The 17,910-nt window shown below is 42.6% G+C and overlaps 1 protein-coding gene across 29 annotated transcripts in view; it reads left to right on the forward strand.

The window, feature by feature from the left end:
* Positions 1-15,991, forward strand: part of MEF2C (myocyte enhancer factor 2C) — a 161,530-nt gene extending 145,539 nt beyond the window's left edge. For 11 of the 29 annotated variants that reach the window (XM_083703245.1, XM_083703266.1, XM_083703273.1 and 8 more), the window contains 4 exons: positions 966-989; positions 2,081-2,210; positions 3,377-3,512; positions 9,886-15,991. In XM_083703245.1, coding sequence (XP_083559371.1) covers positions 966-989; positions 2,081-2,210; positions 3,377-3,512; positions 9,886-10,207 — 612 coding nt within the window. In that variant the 3' untranslated portion in view covers positions 10,208-15,991. The remainder of the gene's footprint in view (positions 1-965; positions 990-2,080; positions 2,211-3,376; positions 3,513-9,885) is intronic. The other 18 variants (XM_083703247.1, XM_083703253.1, XM_083703248.1 and 15 more) reach the window with 3 other exon arrangements.
* Positions 15,992-17,910: the final 1,919 nt, after the last annotated feature.

Consider the following 17,910-nt stretch of genomic DNA (forward strand, 5'->3'; position numbering starts at 1 on the left):
AACCAGGGTCACATTTTTCAATAATCGGAAACAGCAATTATTCTTCACGGAAAAATCCTTTCTGTTATTATTGGTTTTTTAAGGGGGGGGGAGCATTATTAATTTGGTGTCGTCAGATTATGTTAAATAGAGCTAGGATACTGTCAAGCCATCAAAAGTGCATGAGACATGCTAGTGTCTTTTAATTCCCTACAAATCAGCATAGTGGAATGTGAATCTTTTACCAGAAATCTAACATTTAAAAGGAAAACATATCACCCTACAACCCCCATTGATTTTAAAGGTGGAGAATGTGTGGCTTTCACACTGCATTAAAAAAAATAAAAAAAAATAATAAGTAAGATCAAGGTGGCACGTGTAAGTGACGCAGATAATATTTGTTTTCTTCATGTAAAATGGCAAGCAATATAAACAGTTCTATCTTCGCTCCTAGCATTATGCATTATGAATTAAATTTGGCACTCAAGGTAAAACTCCCTAAATGCAGCACTCCGCTCTTGAAGCAATGATATAAGTACAATCTCATGGGTTGCTCTTCTGATGACTTAGACAGTGACACGGCATCTCCATCAAATGATTTTTCCCAAGGAACATTTTCAAGGGGTTCTCTTCCTGGTGGGGTCTCTGAAAACTAAGTACTTTGCAGCCACTGGGGCTGGATTAACAAGACAAAGACTTGATTGGGGTGAAAGCTGGTCCTCACCTTTGAGGCAAATGTCTGGAGGTACTAAATGCAAGGCTTTATTCAGCAGAGACAGGCCCTGTGAGCTTCAAATAATTTAATGAGAGCAGCTCAGGTTATTACTGCATGGCGAGATTACTCTGGAGTAAGCAGTTTAAGAGAGAAAGAGAGGGTCACCCCAGCTATGCTTTGAAATAGATCTATGCCTTATAGAATAGCAAAGTGGCACACTTTAGAATATCTGCTTTTGCTAATTATTCATCCTCCTTTCTTATGCTGTCAGTCTGAGGATGTTGATCTGCTTTTGGTAAGTGAGAATGATCCTTGTTTTAGTAATGCAAAAACAGTTTGTTTGCCAGCCCTCACTGAGCTAGTAGGAAAGCTTCTTTACCATGAAAAGTTTTATCAGATTTTTTTTTTTTAATGCCATGTTACTTTCTGTCAGATCCTATAATTCAAGAGTTGGGAGTGATTCTGAATCCTCTTCCTGTTTAAGAAAGAATCTTGCTGTTCTAGGGACTTCATCTTCCGATTTCCCCAACTTTCATATATTCACACTGAATGCTCTGTACATTTAAGTATCCCAGGCTGAATTTTTGCATGTTAATAGCCAACACCAAGAAAATATAAGAAACATCTTATCCTTTTTAAAAAAAACACCACCAAAAAATAGTTTAAATATCCTTCAAGTAACTTTTGCCAGTGATGAAAATGAAGTGGTCACAGCACCATCTGCTGGTGGAAAGTGAACATGCAGGTTTACGCTTTCATATACAGTGGCTTGCTTATTTGCAACATACAACACTCTGAAAGAGATCTGTATGAGTAAGCGTGCTTCTGTGCACATGCCACTTGCTGGGCCAGGAACTGTGGGTGTGACTTGGGTGTGCATCCATGTACATGTGCAGTCTATCAGCACTGCAGTGCTTTCAATCAAGTGTGCATTCAGTGCTCTTCTATATTGTGACAAAGCTATCATATATAGCTACCTGTTTAAAGCATGGCTGACTTGGGGTGAAATGCCGTCATTTTAATAATACTTTGCAACCAGATTTTTAAAAAACCTAAACAATGCAAGTTACATATAATTAGTTATCATCATAGCCTGTTGGCTTACTAGTGTGTCAGGGTGGGGGGTGGGGGCGAATCTTATATGTTACTAGTTTGGTTACCTAGGAGATTCTGATGTAATGGGTTACTATGGAGACAAGTGGTCTCTTGAAAGATTGTAAATCATAAGGATTGGCAGAGTTCATAAAAGCCAAACGATAAATGATTAATTTTGTGAAATCTTGTGTACAGTTGTATATCGTATGAACAAATCTGACACCTAAATATAGCTCATTTCGACTGTTTTGCACCCTGCCATTAATATGTTTATTTTACTTACTTTAAAAGAATCAGAGGATAAATAACTCTCAGTCTGCTCAGTCATTGGCTACCCCAGTGGTTTCCGTGGCAACTCCTACTTTGCCAGGGCAAGGGATGGGAGGATACCCATCAGCCATTTCAACAACATATGGTACCGGTAAGTTTCCACATAAGATGCAAGCAATGTAGATGGGGGGGGGGGAGGAAAGCCAGATATTGACAGTACTACTCAGTACTACTGAAATGTCTTCTTGTGCACTACTTCTCTGAGTGCCATTCTGGCAGAAAATGCAGGAATAAATGAATCTACTGAATCATAGGAATAGAGATGTATCTTTTATTGTGCATCACAATAAGAAATTACGTTAAGTGAGCCACTTGGATTTTCATCATTTGCTCAACAGCTTTCGTAGAAGCTTCAAACTGGTGTTCGCCACCAGGCATCAGGTACAGTTCTTACCTGATGTTTACCCAGTTCTTGAGGTTTTCAAGTATTCGGTGCTATTTCTGATGTGCTCCACTATGCATCTGTCCAATTCATGTCGTACCTCTTTTGTACTCCCACACTGCATCCATTTGTGCAGCAGAAAGGTGTGGTCGAAAAGTGGTAGCAGCACATCTCATCTTTTAAATTGGACCCATCTGTTTGCACAGTCTGTCAGGGCCAGGCTGGGCTGTGGTTAGATGTGTCCAAATCTTCACCTGGAAGGGACGCTCTTCAGCACAGGATCTCCAAGCGCTGGACCCTTAAGTCCAGAAGTGTTTTGCTGATCTGGCCAAGCTGAAGGCCGGGCTCCTAGAATTCACCCCAGTCTTCAGACTGCAAGAGCTGACATTGTGCAGCCTTGTTCACCTGAAAGCTTGCACATACAAAGTTCACAGGAGGTCCCTTGATGAGATCCCAGCCTCAGAGGTTGCTGGCCTGTGAGCTTGGATGCCAACGTTATTCTCACTTTGTAGTTCCCAGTGATCCTCAATAAACCCTGTTCACTTCAGGCCATATTCAATAAGATGACACTGGAGTGAATGGATTGCTGGCTCCTGTTTCAACATACATTTGTTTTTGATGGTAACAAATGTATGCACAAAATTTAAAAATTGTCCTCCAGGAATACAGAGAATCTGATTCAGTTGGCATTTGTTTCCCAAGATAACAACCTGAATTTAAGCTTTTGCTGGGGCAGTGGATACAGCTTGATACCACAGGAGTACTTAAGGCACAATAGCTTATCAACTGAAAGAGCAAATGCTTAGGTCTGCAAGTGTATATCAGGTTTTCCCATGACTTTTAAATAATGGCATGTTTTCTGTTCTTGCACCTAGAATACTCACTCAGCAGTGCAGATTTGTCATCGCTCTCTGGCTTTAACACTGCCAGCGCTCTCCACCTGGGCTCAGTAACCGGCTGGCAACAACAACACCTACATAACATGCCACCATCTGCCCTCAGTCAGCTGGGGTAAGTCACTACATCAGCAGGTGCTGTGCGCTCCTGAATATTGCATCGTGGTGGTCCGAGTGAAACAGGAATGGCTATTCCCCCCGGGGCAGACCCCTGTCTCTTGAGTTGATATATAGCAGCACAGTCCCGTCCGGGGTGAATTAACCACAAGGGCTCACCCAGCTCAGTAACAAGAAGTATCAGAGAACAGGATCCATATTCTCCTATGCAAATGCTGACTCTGGAGGGTGTAGCATGCAGAGGAGATGGAGACCACAGTCTCGTCAGAGAGGCAGTATCTCCTTTGTCCTTGTCAGTAGTAGCTCACAGACAGAACCGGGATGCTAGTTCCCCAGCAGGTGAGTCACTGTTGCCTCCTGGAAGGGAGAGAGGTGAGGCTGCAGGGAGGTTGGTGTGGCCAATCCAATAAATAGAATAAATCGACACCCACCTCTCTGCTATCTTGCCCCTTCTCCTCCCCATCCTGGCAGACAATAGTTCCAAATCACGTCTGGTCTTTAAATGAAGCCTGGGAATCCTGGCACTATCCCCTTTGCATATTCCCACTTCTACGAATAAAAGTTGTTCTGCTGGTTGCAAGCTACTGAGAACGCCCCTTTCATTTGAAAAGCCAAGTTTAACATGTAATAATAAACTGGCTGGCCCGCGACGTGTCAGTGATGGATACATCATGCAGATACAGTGGTACCTCAGGTGACATACACTTCAGGTTACAGACTCCACTAACCCAGAAATAGTGCTTCAGGTTAAGAACTTTGCTTCAGGATGAGAACAGAAATCGTGCTCCAGCAGCGCAGCAGCAGCAGGAGGCTCCATTAGCTAAAGTGGTGCTTCAGGTTAAGAATAGTTTCAGGTTAAGAACGGACCTCCAGAACAAATTAAGTACTTAACCCGATGCAGGATGTCTGTCATTTGGTCACACTGAACTCCTGGGATGTGTGCAGTTCAGTGTGTCCAGACTCCCTGCCCACTTCCGACTGAGTTTGCTTGCCCCATAGTCTCTTCCAGCTGAACTGCCGTGGTGTGGAAGTGTTGGCTCCACCTGAGATTGGGCTGCTTTGTTAAGGAGGGCTTTTTCCCCCTTCCCTCCCTCTCTCCGCTTGGCTCAGAGCAGCAATAACAACCCATGTCCGGAAGTGGCCTCTCATTGCGCCACTATAGCAATGGACAGGAATCCTTTATGCAGGAGGCATGTTGTTAATACTCAGATGCTTTTCAGGTCAAGCAGTTTCTATCATTTTCTGTTTGCAGAGGGGAAGGATCTAGAGTTGGAGAATGGGGGGGGGAGGGTGGACATTGCATGCAGAAGGTTCCAGGTTCAGTCCCCGGCCTCCCCAGTTAAAAAGGGATTAAGTTGCAGATAATAAAGATCTGTGCTTAAGACTCTGGGGGGCCACTGCTGGGCAGGGTAGATAGCCCTGGAAGAAATGGGCAAAGAATCGCAGAATTGTAGAATTGGAAGGGACCGTGAGGATTATCTAGTTCAATCTCCTGCAGTGCAGGAATCTTTCACCCAACATGGGACTTGAACCCACAACCCTGAGATTAAGAGTTATGCCTGCACTCTGGTAGAAGGCAGTTTCCAAATTGTTAATCCGCCCCTGATTTCAACTGTGCTTAAAAGTCATATTTTAAATATCCAAAACCTGAATGCAGGTAAGGCAGTTCAAATGCAACCTTACACCCCCACCCCAGCCCCTCTCCAGTCTATTAACACAAAAGTTGTTTCACTAATTAGAATTCTAATATATCTCTCCTCTACTTTTTTTTAACTAAAGCTTTTGCACCGCTCAAACTTTTTAACACTTTGCTCTACCAGTTTGCTGTGTATCTTTGCCTGATGTGTTGCCGAGTGACCTTACGTTTATCTGGCCATCCTCGCTCAAGCACATTTCACTTATTTGGAATTCCATTCTAGGAACCCAACCTAAATGCCTGCAAGCAAAGCTCAGTTTTCTTTCCCAGTTAAAGGGCATCCATTCCTGCCCTCTAGTGGCTATTGCAGGAGAGCTCTTTCTTGAAAGGAATGAAGCCTCTTGCAAACCTTTGAAACTTTCAACAAACTACCAAATTTGCACAACTGTAACGGAACAAAAAATGCAGAATACAAAATGAAAAAGAGCAAACAAGCTGAAGTGTTGACTTTTCTTATGATCTGAACTTCTACATACCATGAATGGAACAGGCTTGATGTAAGAATTGAAAAAGCCTGTGCCAAGTAGCATTAATATCAATTAACAAATTGCTTTCAGTAGCTCACCATAAGATGTAGCAACAAGCCTGTCTGTTTGAGGAAGCAAGGTAATAATTAAATGCTAAACCATCTGCAAGCCTTCAAAGAAATGCCATGCACTATCCTCAATTTCCAATGCAGTCATAAAATAACTGCCCTAATTTTACCTGGAAAAATTGTTCTTTATTCATCATTCTAACTTTGACAGAAACAAGCACTTTAGGGGCAACCTTTAACGACACTTTAACTTTGGGGCGACCTTTAACCACACTTTCAGTGACCCCACAAGACACCCCTGAATTGAAAGAGCTTTTTTTTCCAAGCCAGAAGAAAGGTTAGTGAAACTGAGTATTATTTGGGCTTGGTATAATCTCCAAGCTGGTATATAGGCTGGTTTAAACATATTAGGTAAAGGTAAAGGTACCCCTGCCCGTACGGGCCAGTCTTGACAGACTCTGGGGTTGTGCGCCCATCTCACTTAAGAGGCCAGGGGCCAGCGCTGTCCGGAGACACTTCCGGGTCACGTGGCCAGCGTGACAAAGCTGCATCTGGCGAGCCAGCACAGCACACGGAAACGCCGTTTACCTTCCCGCTAGTAAGCGGTCCCTATTTATCTACTTGCACCCGGAGGTGCTTTCGAACTGCTAGGTTGGCAGGCGCTGGGACCAAGCAACGGGAGCGCACCCCGCCGCAGGGATTCGAACCGCTGACCTTTCGATCGGCAAGTCCTAGGCGCTGAGGCTTTTACCCACAGCGCCACCCGCTATTAGAAACAGACAATTACTAAGAAAAATAATTTGGAAATCAACAGAAACCAAATCCACTGAATAATGTTAGGTACTAAGGGAGCAGAGATTATTCAATAGATTTCAGAATGCATTAATTCCTTTGTTCTAAAATTAAGCGGTGCCTTTCATAAATGCAGTATAATGCACCCTCGGATAAATTTGGGGGGAAGAGGGGCAACCAACAAGCCTGTCCATACTAAGTAGAGTAACAACAGAAATACTATGGGGGGGGGGAGGGGAAATGAATTACACTGGAACAAAAAGGGTTTCTTGAAACAATACAAATGTGTAGGTGCAAATGTAACCTTTATTAAACCTACCCTATCCAGCATGACATTCTAATCTGATGGGGATAAGAAACAGTAGACACTGGAATAAAAAGAGTTGCTTGAGTCTGTGAGTAAATAAGAAATTCTGAAAATAACAAGTGCATCCTCCACTTTTCTCTATTACACCAATGTGTATTGTAAGTGGATCATTCTGGTGTTTTAAAACTTTTTACAGATTTGAAAATGTTTTATATAAAGCTATTTTGCAGCATCAAGAAATGCCTTTAAATTTTCAGTGGCTCATTTGACCGATTTTCTTTCCCTAATGGCACAGTACTTTAACTACATTGTGGCCCAGTCCTGTCCATGTTTACTCAGAAGCAAGCCCCACCGAGCTCGTGGGGGAAACTTGTTGGGCAAACTCACAAGACAGTGTACGTGGGGTTACATCCTGAGTTTATTGGCTTCTGGAGCCCCAAACAATGCCTATCAGAGGAAATGCTGCACTTCCGTTTGCTCCTCACACAATCGCAACTGTAGGGCCAACACACTTGTCCTTTCTGTTTGGGAAGATAACGGCACCAATTTTGACAAAAATCTGCTGAATGCTGGGCAGATGAAAGCAATTACCCATGCAGCGTTCGGTTCTCTCTTTGTTGCCTAACAATAGCCATTCATTATTAAACATTGTGACAATTAGTGAGAAAAACACTGCCACATCATTCCAAGTACAAATGTGTTCACATGAGATAAAGCATTATTTTTGCATTTTTGCAGAAATTTTGATAGATATTGGCTACAATCCTCCTGTTCTTGGCTCGGGAGGGTGTCCCACTAAGATTGCCAGAGCTGGGTGCAAATATTCATGCGCAAGTGGAGTCTCCCCTGCAGATAACTTTCCATTTCACTTCAAAGGAGCAACCAAATCTATGCTCAGAAAGGTTGACACAGAGCCACCATGTGCAAAGCACATCAAGCTCACATCAAATATAAGTAGGAGCAAGCTGAAAGTTCAGTTTGATGCATGGTTCCGGAGCGAGATTTCACTCGTAATTGGCCAGCGTAAATGGTCGGTGTCTCCAGAGCTGTTCAGATAAACACTTACAACATCCACTGAACCTTTAAGGGACAGAATGGTATAGCACCCACTAACTGTGCTCTAGCCAACTGCATTCAGGGTTACTGGGAAAGGGGAGGGGCATGTGTGATTAAGTGGGGTGGGGCATAGTCAATATTGTTGGGGTTGTGGCTTAAAGATGTAGTCTTGCTCCCCCATCTCACAGGTTCCTTGAACAAGTTGGAGGGCATCTGAACAGTCTTTAGATGCAAGAAACTCCGTAGTGCAGGCATTAAATCTCACTTTAATTTAGACATTTCACATAGCTATCGTATCAGACTGTTTCCTACCGTCAACATTTAATTTATACTTCCCATTGAACTCATGCACCTGCTCTGGGAGATATTCAAAGAGCAAACAGCTCTTGGGGTGGCCCTGCGCATTCTGCAACTGCCAACCTGAACGAGTCTCTTTAATTGAAACGAGTGCTTTTGAATTCTTATCTTTCATTTACTCTCACGACACTTCTATAAGGTTTGTCAGGTTTGAAGTTTTATTCAGAAGTAGAGCAGTGGGTGTGACAGAATAGTGCCATTGCTGACAGCAATATCGACATACGTTTCTCCACACATACACACACACACACACACACAGCCCCATCCCATAGCAAATTATCATCAAATTGGTTTTGTCATACTGGTTTTCAGTACACTTCATGCTGAAATCAGGACAGCCTGATCCCTCCTATGAAGAGGCAGGCAAAGAGTAATTCCACAGATGTAATTTCTGTTGTGGAGCATGTTGGCTGTTGCCCGTGACACCACTGGAACACAGTAGTTTTACAGCTTTGTGTGTGTGTGTGTGTGTGTGTGTGTGCGCGCGCGCACACACACACTCATGAACGCACGTACACACACACACATTTTTTTAAGTAACTATATAGATATAGGCATAAGGATATAGATGTTATTTTCCTAGGCGCCATTTTTCACTGAGCACACAAACCCTCTTTCCACCACTAATAGTCTACATCTGCTGTATTTTTAATTTTGTTTAAAAATAGCAAACCTTTCCCTCCATAGCCCACCCCACCCCCTTTCCATTTGTATGGTTATTGAGCTTCTGAAGCAGGACTTGGGGATAGGGCTGTCATCATAGAAAGGGGGAAATTATTTTTAAAATGTTGGAAGAACCTGAGATAATAACCCAGTTTAAAAGTAATGCTAAAGCATCGTTTATGAACAAGGCCTGGGCTTGCATGCTTCTGCCTCACCTCTACTCCAAGTTCTGATTATTTTAAACTATGATTTCTTGAAATACAACAAGCTGGAGGAGGAGAGGAGGGAAAGAGCCCATGAGTCCAAGGCTCGCTTGTGCTCATTCATGTAAACATTAAACCATAGTTTAGCATTACATCTGAACCACCAGAGAATTTTCCGAGAACTTTCTTGAGCAAGGATTTAAATCTCCCCCTCCCAACATCCAGGTTAATCATTTGAGTGCACTAGAGAGTACAGAGTGCGGATCCCTCTCGCTGTTCCTGGAAAGTGTGGTCTGAGTTTTGACCTTTCTTAATTTGCCGCATCCTGGCTCGAACCTCTTCCCAAAGTGGCCACAGTGATTTGCAGTTCCGACAGGCATCAAGGCGTTCACGAGGTCAAACGGCCTGGCGGGGCAGAGTCGCAGCACTAGCTTCCTGGCAGCAACCCTGCTGCCACTTCCTGAGAAGGGCTTGAGGGAGGCTAGAGTTGTGCGGACGCACCAGTGGCACCAATCCCACATTCCCACAAGCGAGCCCACACAGCCTTGACCTCCCCACCGCTGCCAGAGAGTAGGGTCATGGCTCCACCCCTGCAATGGGGCCACTTCCACCTCTGTAAATAATATCACCCCTTGCCCTCCTCACTTCCTGGCATGCCCCGGTCTCGGCCTCAAGTCTTTGAGCTGTTGTTTTGTGTTACGTGTGCATTTCCGGGGGGCTCTGCCTCCTCAGTCTGTAACTGGGTTTCCTTTCCTCCTACAGAGCTTGCACTAGCACTCATTTATCTCAGAATGCAAATCTCTCCCTGCCTTCTACTCAAAGCCTCAACATCAAGTCAGAACCTGTTTCTCCTCCTAGAGACCGTACCACCACACCTTCGAGATACCCACAGCACACGCGTCACGAGGCGGGAAGATCCCCTGTTGACAGCTTGAGCAGTTGCAGTAGTTCGTATGACGGAAGCGATAGAGAGGATCACCGGAACGAATTCCACTCTCCCATTGGACTCACCAGACCTTCGCCGGACGAAAGGGAAAGCCCCTCTGTCAAACGCATGAGGCTGTCTGAAGGATGGGCAACATGATAACATTATTAGCTATTAGGGTTTTTTTTTTCCTTGCAGTGTGTGTGTGCGTGTGCGTGTGCTATACCTTAATGGGGAAGAGGGCGGGCGGGAGGGGGTCGATATGCATTATATGTGCTGTGCGTGTGGGGGCGGGGGGGAAAGTCAGGTACTCTGTTTTGTAAAAGTACTTTTAAATTGCCTCAGTGATACCATATTAAAGATAAACAGCAATGCTGAGATAAGCTTCGCACTTGAGTTGTACAACAGAACACTTGTACAAAATAGGTTTTAAGGTTAACTTCTTTTCACTGTTGTGCTCCTTTGCAAAATGTATGTTACAATAGATAGTGTCATGTTGCAGGTTCAACGTTATTTACATGTAAATAGGTGGAAAAAAAGAGAGAAAAAGGAAACTTTTTTTGCCCAACGGTGGCAGATCTTTACTGAGAGAGAAAGCAGCTGTTATGCAACATATAGAAAATGTACAGACGTTTTGGGAGACCCAGAAATTGGGTGACCAAGTCAAAAAAGAAAAAGGATGGTCACCTAATATATCTGAAATGCACACAAATATGTTGGCGTATTATTGGAGTATGGCATTTAAAAGTGGACCATACTTGTAAAAAAAAAAATTAGTTTGAGGGCTAACCTATTTAATTTTTAAAATTCTGGGTCTGCATCACTTATTAAATAAAAATATAAAAATATGTAAATTACATTTTCCTTATTTTCATATTAAAAAGTAAGACAGAGTTCGCAAAGCATTGTGGCTTTTTGTAGTCTACTTAAGCCAAAATGTGTTTTTTCCCCTTCATAGCTTCGCCAATATTTTAAACATCCCTGAAAGAAACAAAAGGGGACTTTTTGTTTTTGTATAGAAAGCACTACCCTAAGCCATGAAGAACTCCATGCTTTGCTAACCAAGATAACTGTTTTCTCTTTGCAGAAGTTTTGTTTTTGAAATGTGTATTTCTAATTATATAAAATATTAAGAATCTTTTAAAAAAAATCTGTGAAATTAACATGCTTGTGTATAGCTTTCTAATATATATAATAATTATGGTAATAGCAGAAGTTTTTTGTTATCTTAATAGTGGGGAATTATATTTGTGCAGTTGCACATTTAAGTAACTATTTTTTTCTCCTTTTGGTTTTTCTTTTAATCTGCATACATTTTACAGAATCAGTCAGCTGTTGAAGGCTAATCTGCAAAAGATTAGATTCCCCCCCCCCTTCCTATAGCAGCCCATATAATTCTAATCCACCTGCCATCAGTTTTCTGATCCATTGTATATACTGATCAGCTCCATCCTACTGATCTACACATTTGAGGCCCTCTTCTTACTTTATTTATGTCTTGCGTAACTTGTGGCTTTCTGCAAATATTGATCACAACATGATCTGGCTCAGCTTGGCCTTCATTCCATAAATCCATCAAAATTGGCATCCTCATCAGATTTGCTCTGATTTGCAACCTGGAGAGAAAAAAGAAAGGAAGTTTAGGGTAGCATCCTTCAAAGCATAGACATCCATGGTGGGAGAAGGCAAAGGAGGCAGTTCCCCACCCCTAAGAACCATAATATCCTGATCCTCAGCTTTTGGGGGTATTTTTTAAATATTAAGTTTAAAGCATTTTTAGGACCTGAGATAGGAGGCAAAATGAATAGGCACTTTTCTCTCTTTTTTGTGAGAAACTAGCCAGCTCCGCATTTCATATGCTTTTCCATTGCCACCGCTACCCTAGAAAAATTCCTTCAGAGTCCCATGCTTCAAAGTGAAGTGGAAGTAAATATAAAAATCCAATAAGGAGTTACCTAAAAGGGGAGGTGCTATCCCAAGTGTAACTGTCTTTTAAAGCCAAGGAAGGTTACGTTACCTAAGAAATGTGATTTGGCATGCAAATGTGGAATATCTCTTCCAGCTTAGACAAAAATAATGGAGGACAGGAACAGCAGCACACCAGTTCTAAAGCTCATTGCAAAGATGAGTTGATGGAACCCAAGGCCTGATATATATATATATATATATATATATATATATATATATATGCATATACATCACTTTCAGCACAATCTTCAGTGGAGATTACTGCCAGGTAAACGGGGTATAGGATGACAGTCTTGGTCATGCATCATTATGGTGACTCAAAGCAGAATGGGTGATCCATCTGCAGTGAAAAGTATTGCATTTGTGTTGGAATCTTTACTTAGTCTCGTGTTGCAGTCAGAAAGTGATGAGCGTGCAGGTCTGACCCAGCAACTCTTAGTGAGTAACAGGAGCTGACTGTTCCGTTCAAGAGCAGTCATGTTTTGCACTGCCTTTGTCGCGAGCAGACAAGATGTCCTCAAATCCCAATCAATTGCTTCATCAGTTTTAGGCATCCCACAGTTTCATGACCATGCAAAAAGAATAGCCATGTTGTGCTAATTCCAAACCTTCATTCCACCATCACCCCAATATGGAGCAAAGCAACTGCAGTTGTCAAGCAGAAACATGTCCCACAGGGGAAAAGTGAAGGCCCTCTTCTCCACCCGCCATTTCTGTTCTGATGGCTGCCTGTTGAGACTTCTTTTCTTTAAAGAAAAAAAATTATAATGTTAGGAGGAACTTACACCTGCATGTAGCATTGAGTTTGTCCCTTATGAAATGACATGTTTTGTTAAGCAGAAATAGCACTGCGTGAAAGAGAGCGTCATTCATTCCGAATGCATCTTTTCCTTCTCGTGTGGGACTTCAGTGGCAAGTGATTGGTAGTTAATTCATTTTCTTTCTTTTAAAATAATAATAATCCTGAGACTGAGGCTTGTTAGGAATCCAGTCCCTCTATTCCCAGATGTGTGTGTGATGGTGGTGAGGCTCTATGTAGCTTCTTGGTAGGATAAGAAAGGCACTCTGCAAACAGGTCAAGACACCCTTTGTCTTCATCACAACTTACCGTATTTGAGGCTTGACATGGGGCATTCCAAACAAGTCCTGCATATCAGCCTTGCTCAGCTCTGCAAGCAATGCAGCACATATTCTCAGTTGGGAAGGAGGAATACGAGTTAGAAAGCCAAGTACTGTAAACTTCTTGTACTTCAGTGACGTAAGTCAGCTGGTGCTGCTGCTGTTCCTAAATTATCCCTACCTCCCACATAGCTATATTGCCAGTATAAAGAAGAGTGGAGAGAATGGAGGACCTCCTATCCTTTATTACCTGTTAATAAACACTCTTGCTGTGCACTGCTCTTTAGTCAGCAATACTTTTTCAGTGTCACAAGCGAGAATTGCACTATGACATGTATGCAAAACATCCATCTTACATTGGACCAATGCTGATGTAGATTCATAGGTTTAGTAGACAGAGGTGAACTGTTTAAGCTTGGTTTATGCCACCCATCGCAAATTGTAACATGCTTTTGTTGACGCCTAACAACCCCCAATAATAAGCATGAACAACATAGGTGAAACTTCCCATTTTTTTCTCATATCATGAATGTTACTCTAGACCTATTTGCAGGTATACATTTGCACCTGTGTCTCTGCCTACTACCACAGCTTGTAGCATTGCCGTTTGGGGTGATGAGCTGGTTCAACAATTGCTTGGTCCCATCCTAAGTATTTATTGGCTGGCACAGAAAATCTTAGGAGCATGCTGAGACCACATATTCCAAGCACAGAAAAACAGCTGATCATGCATCATTCTTACAGGTGATTTACAAAAGATACGCAGGCATTAAAAGAAAGTGAGAATGGGGCAAATAATTGATTTTTTTCAAGACATCTGCCAAATTATATCCCTCACCTTGACATATAACAATAGTCACATTCTCCATTTGGGAACTTTCAACTTAGATGTGTCTTAAATATGCAAATATGTCACAATTGTACCTTGTCGTTGAAACAAAATGAGAGGGAGAGAGAAACAATATTTGGTTTTTCAGTATTGTTGGAAGTAATTTGTCAATGGGGCTGATGGGGTCAGTCTTCTGAGTTTGAAGAATAGCCATATGAATAGTTTACCGTACAGCTGCCTCAGCTACACAACAAGGGTGGGGGGGGGCAGATAACACTTGAGCTTCTGAAGAGAAGTGGGTGTGTAATGTTAACTTACCGCATTGTACCTGTGTGCAAGTAGGTAACAGTGTAAACAAGCTCATGCAACTAAGCTAGGCAATCTCTTGCAGTTAAAACCTTGGTTTTTATACAGCCACAGAACTGAATTGTGTGGAAATAGACGTGTTTTCGCTCCTCTTTCCTCTACTGAGCTAAAGTGAAGTATAGGGGCAAGAAGTGAGGGTTAATTCATAATTGTAAATGGAGTTAATTAATAAAGAAGCACAACTTTTAATTGTGATGTCGCTTTCTAGAAACTTAAACTGTCTATCTTTAACTGTTCCTTTTATCTGTACCTTAACCATCTATTGCATTTGCAAAGCTACTTTTGGGGCTTATTGTGTGATTCCTTTATATTTAAGCAGTTTGGGGCAGCGCCCCAAGAATGGATTAAGATTTACTTCAACCCAGGCAGTACAAAGGTATAGGCAACGTGAGATACCTTAAGAGGAATCTCCTCCCTTTCTTGCTGATCCTTATTTGGGAAAGCCTTGTCGATGACATTATTAAACCTAATCGCTGGTGACAATGATATGATATACACAATCTGCACAAATTTGTATATTGTATGCATTGATGCCTTTCCCGGTGAAGTCTTTTTAATCATTTCAATGTTTTTTCAAAGTTGTTTTTTGTAACCAAATGGTTTCTATTTTCCCCGGAAGCGGAATTTAAAATTTTTTAATGATTAATATAAAGATATCTGCTGTTTCTCAGAGCTTTTTTCAGGCAAAGCTAAAAGCAAGAATAAAACAACTGCTACGCTGTTTGCAAGAATGTCAAGAACCCCTTTTTATTGTTTGCATTTGTCTTAGGCCCATCTTCCCTAGTAGACACAACATATGTGGTTTTGGTTTCCTTTCTCTTCTCCTTCCCCCAGAAGGCAAATGCTTTGTCTTTGTTTCCCAAAAAGCCACTTGAAACCTCAATAAAGGCTGTTGCCTAAACACAGCATGCTTCATCTGCTCCCGTTTTATGCCATCTGCAGTGATGTCCTCACTTCTGTGGCCTCCATTTCCTGGCATAGCAGGTCCCGCGAAGGAGTGGTGGGACATTGGGGTCGGTTGAGAATGCTTCACTGTTAGCTAATAACAGGCTTTTGTGAATATACTTTAACCAAAGATGTGGAGCAATCCAAGTGCTGAGTTCCATACATCCTGTATCATGTTCCGTGCTGGATTATGAGCATAACCAGGTCATTTGGCTTCACCATCCCATCCCTGTTCATCCCTCAGACTGACCCATGCCTCAGTGTCATTCAAAGAGGTCAACCCCATGACAGATGAAACCCCCAGCACTGATGCTCTCTGTGGAGCCACTGACATCAGCTCACATTGCACCACAAAGCATTTGACTTGGATTGCTTCAGATGATTTGCTTCTGTTTTCTTTTCCTGGGGATTTGTTTTGATTAAATCAGCGATAATTAAGAAATCATCCTGTAAATGGGGGCATACGAGCATTTTGCAAGAAATATTAAACTTAAGAGGCTCACAGCGGCATAAGCTGGACTTTGTCGCCACTAGATAACAAGACATTATAACCAAGTTAAAAATCACATCTGTGAATCTCAAGGGACTTAATTCAGCTGTCTGTAGTGAACAATAAATAAATAAAATGGGAAAATTTCAAATGTTTCTCCTGCTGGAAATAAGGTATAATTTGTATTTTGCAGCCGAATCAGTAAAGTTACTGGCTTTCTTAGTGATACAGTGTCTCTGGTGCATTTTTTAAAATAATCATAATAATATAATTATAATAATTAAATAATGCTCTGCTACTCAGTTAGACGTTAATGTAAGCTCAAGACCTGGACTCCCTGCCTAAAGCTTCCAGAGGTTTTCAACCTTTTTGAGTTGACGGTTCCCTTGACCAACTACATTATTTCTGCAGCTCCCCTGTAGGGAAGCTTGCTCCGAGTCTCAGAAGCTTAGTTATGTTGCCCTTTGCCTGCCAAGCTGTCAGCCCCTCACCCCTTTTTTTGACACCCTCCCTTGTGGAGGGTTTCATCAGCCTCCTCTCCTCTCCCCTCTCCTCCAAGACCACCTCAGCACCCAGCAACCAGCACCCCCTGGCCGGCCCCAAAGGCATGATTCGCCTGGAGAACTAGTAGCCAGGGCCACTGCAACAAACAGCTGTACAAGCCTCTGGAAGCGGAGACTTGAGAGGGCATCAGAGGAGGGAGGGGAGGAATAGAGGCCAATGTGGCCTGCGGCGCACCTGACCACTATTCAGAACCACTGGCTTAACCCACAACAGAAGAAAAGGGATGATTAGACCATTAAGGACAAATGGTGCCCTGGAGATCATAAAGCTAGAGGGGAGGAACTGACAGCCTTTGGGTCACCTGTGGCTCTTAACTGAAGTTCATAAATCCATCTGCATGGAATTAGTTCACTTCAGGTTTTCTGCAAGTGCTTGTTCAGACCTGTTTTAGTGGAGGGCAGGAAAGCGGGGCAAAGCCAAAACAAGTGGAGGGAGGGGACGCACAGGAAGCGACAAAGAACATTCTGCAGTGTTGCAATTTCCACCCACATTTGACTAGTTCAGCCTACCATGAGTTGACTTTTCTCGTAAATCAGTCTTTCGTAGGAAAACAGTCCTGTCTTGAAGCTAAAAGCAGGATCTTCAGATACGGATATGGCAGTTAAAACACAGAAACTCATCAAAATATGTTATTGTTTTCAGGGTGGGGAACCTTTGGCCTCCTAGATGTTGGACTACAGCTCCCATCATCCCTGATTGTTGGCCATGCTGGCTGGGGTTCATGGGACATGTAGTCCAGCAACATATAGAGGGCTGAAGTTTTCCACACCACCAGCTTCATATGCTGTATGCTATTGGAACAATGCAGAACACTTAACATTTCAGTAGGTTGGGTCAAGCCCAGAAGCATCTAACATAGCAATGGTGAAGCCAAACAATCATGAATCTCTGCCTGGATGGGAGACCACTGAAGCCCCAAGTAAGCGGTTCTTGGCTGTCTAAGGGAAAAGTAGGCTATAACAAGCATGGTTCTTGGCATAGCCTTCTTTCCTGTTAGGCATGCTCTAGCACAATATGATTTCTGTGTTAACCAGGTGATTAGATGAGATGACCTACGAGACCCATTCCAGCTCAGTCGTTACTTTCATTCGAGATTCTTCTTTCCATTTCCCTCCCATACTGCTGAGCTCCCAAGAAAGGAGTTAGCAGCCAAGTCTTTCTGCAGATAACGTTTCTAGGGCAGTTTTGTGAATGCAAAATCTGTGCAGAACCCGGGGAATCACATACTTATTTGTGGACTTTCTGTGCATCGTTGTACTCATCAGAATCAAGAGTTAAGATCGTAAGACACACCTTCCTGGATCTGACAAAAGGCCTTACTAGTCCAGCATTCTTTGTTCACTGGATACTCAGCAAGAAGCCCACCAACCACAGCACTCTTCCACTCATCATCTGCAGCAACTGATATTCAGAGGCAGTGACTCATAACATTGACTAAGCAAAAGTATGAAGTAGGCCCTCCTCCTTGAGGTTTCTACCCCTAGTATACCTTTTTCTTATCAAGGTCACAAAGAGGCAAGGGAAAACTCTGTGGCCTAATAAGGCAATATGGCATTCACATACCCTTCAACATTTTTCCAA

Source organism: Podarcis gaigeae (genome assembly GCF_964106915.1).
Source record: "Podarcis gaigeae genome assembly, chromosome: 11".
In the NCBI taxonomy this organism is placed as follows: Eukaryota; Metazoa; Chordata; class Lepidosauria; order Squamata; family Lacertidae; genus Podarcis; species Podarcis gaigeae.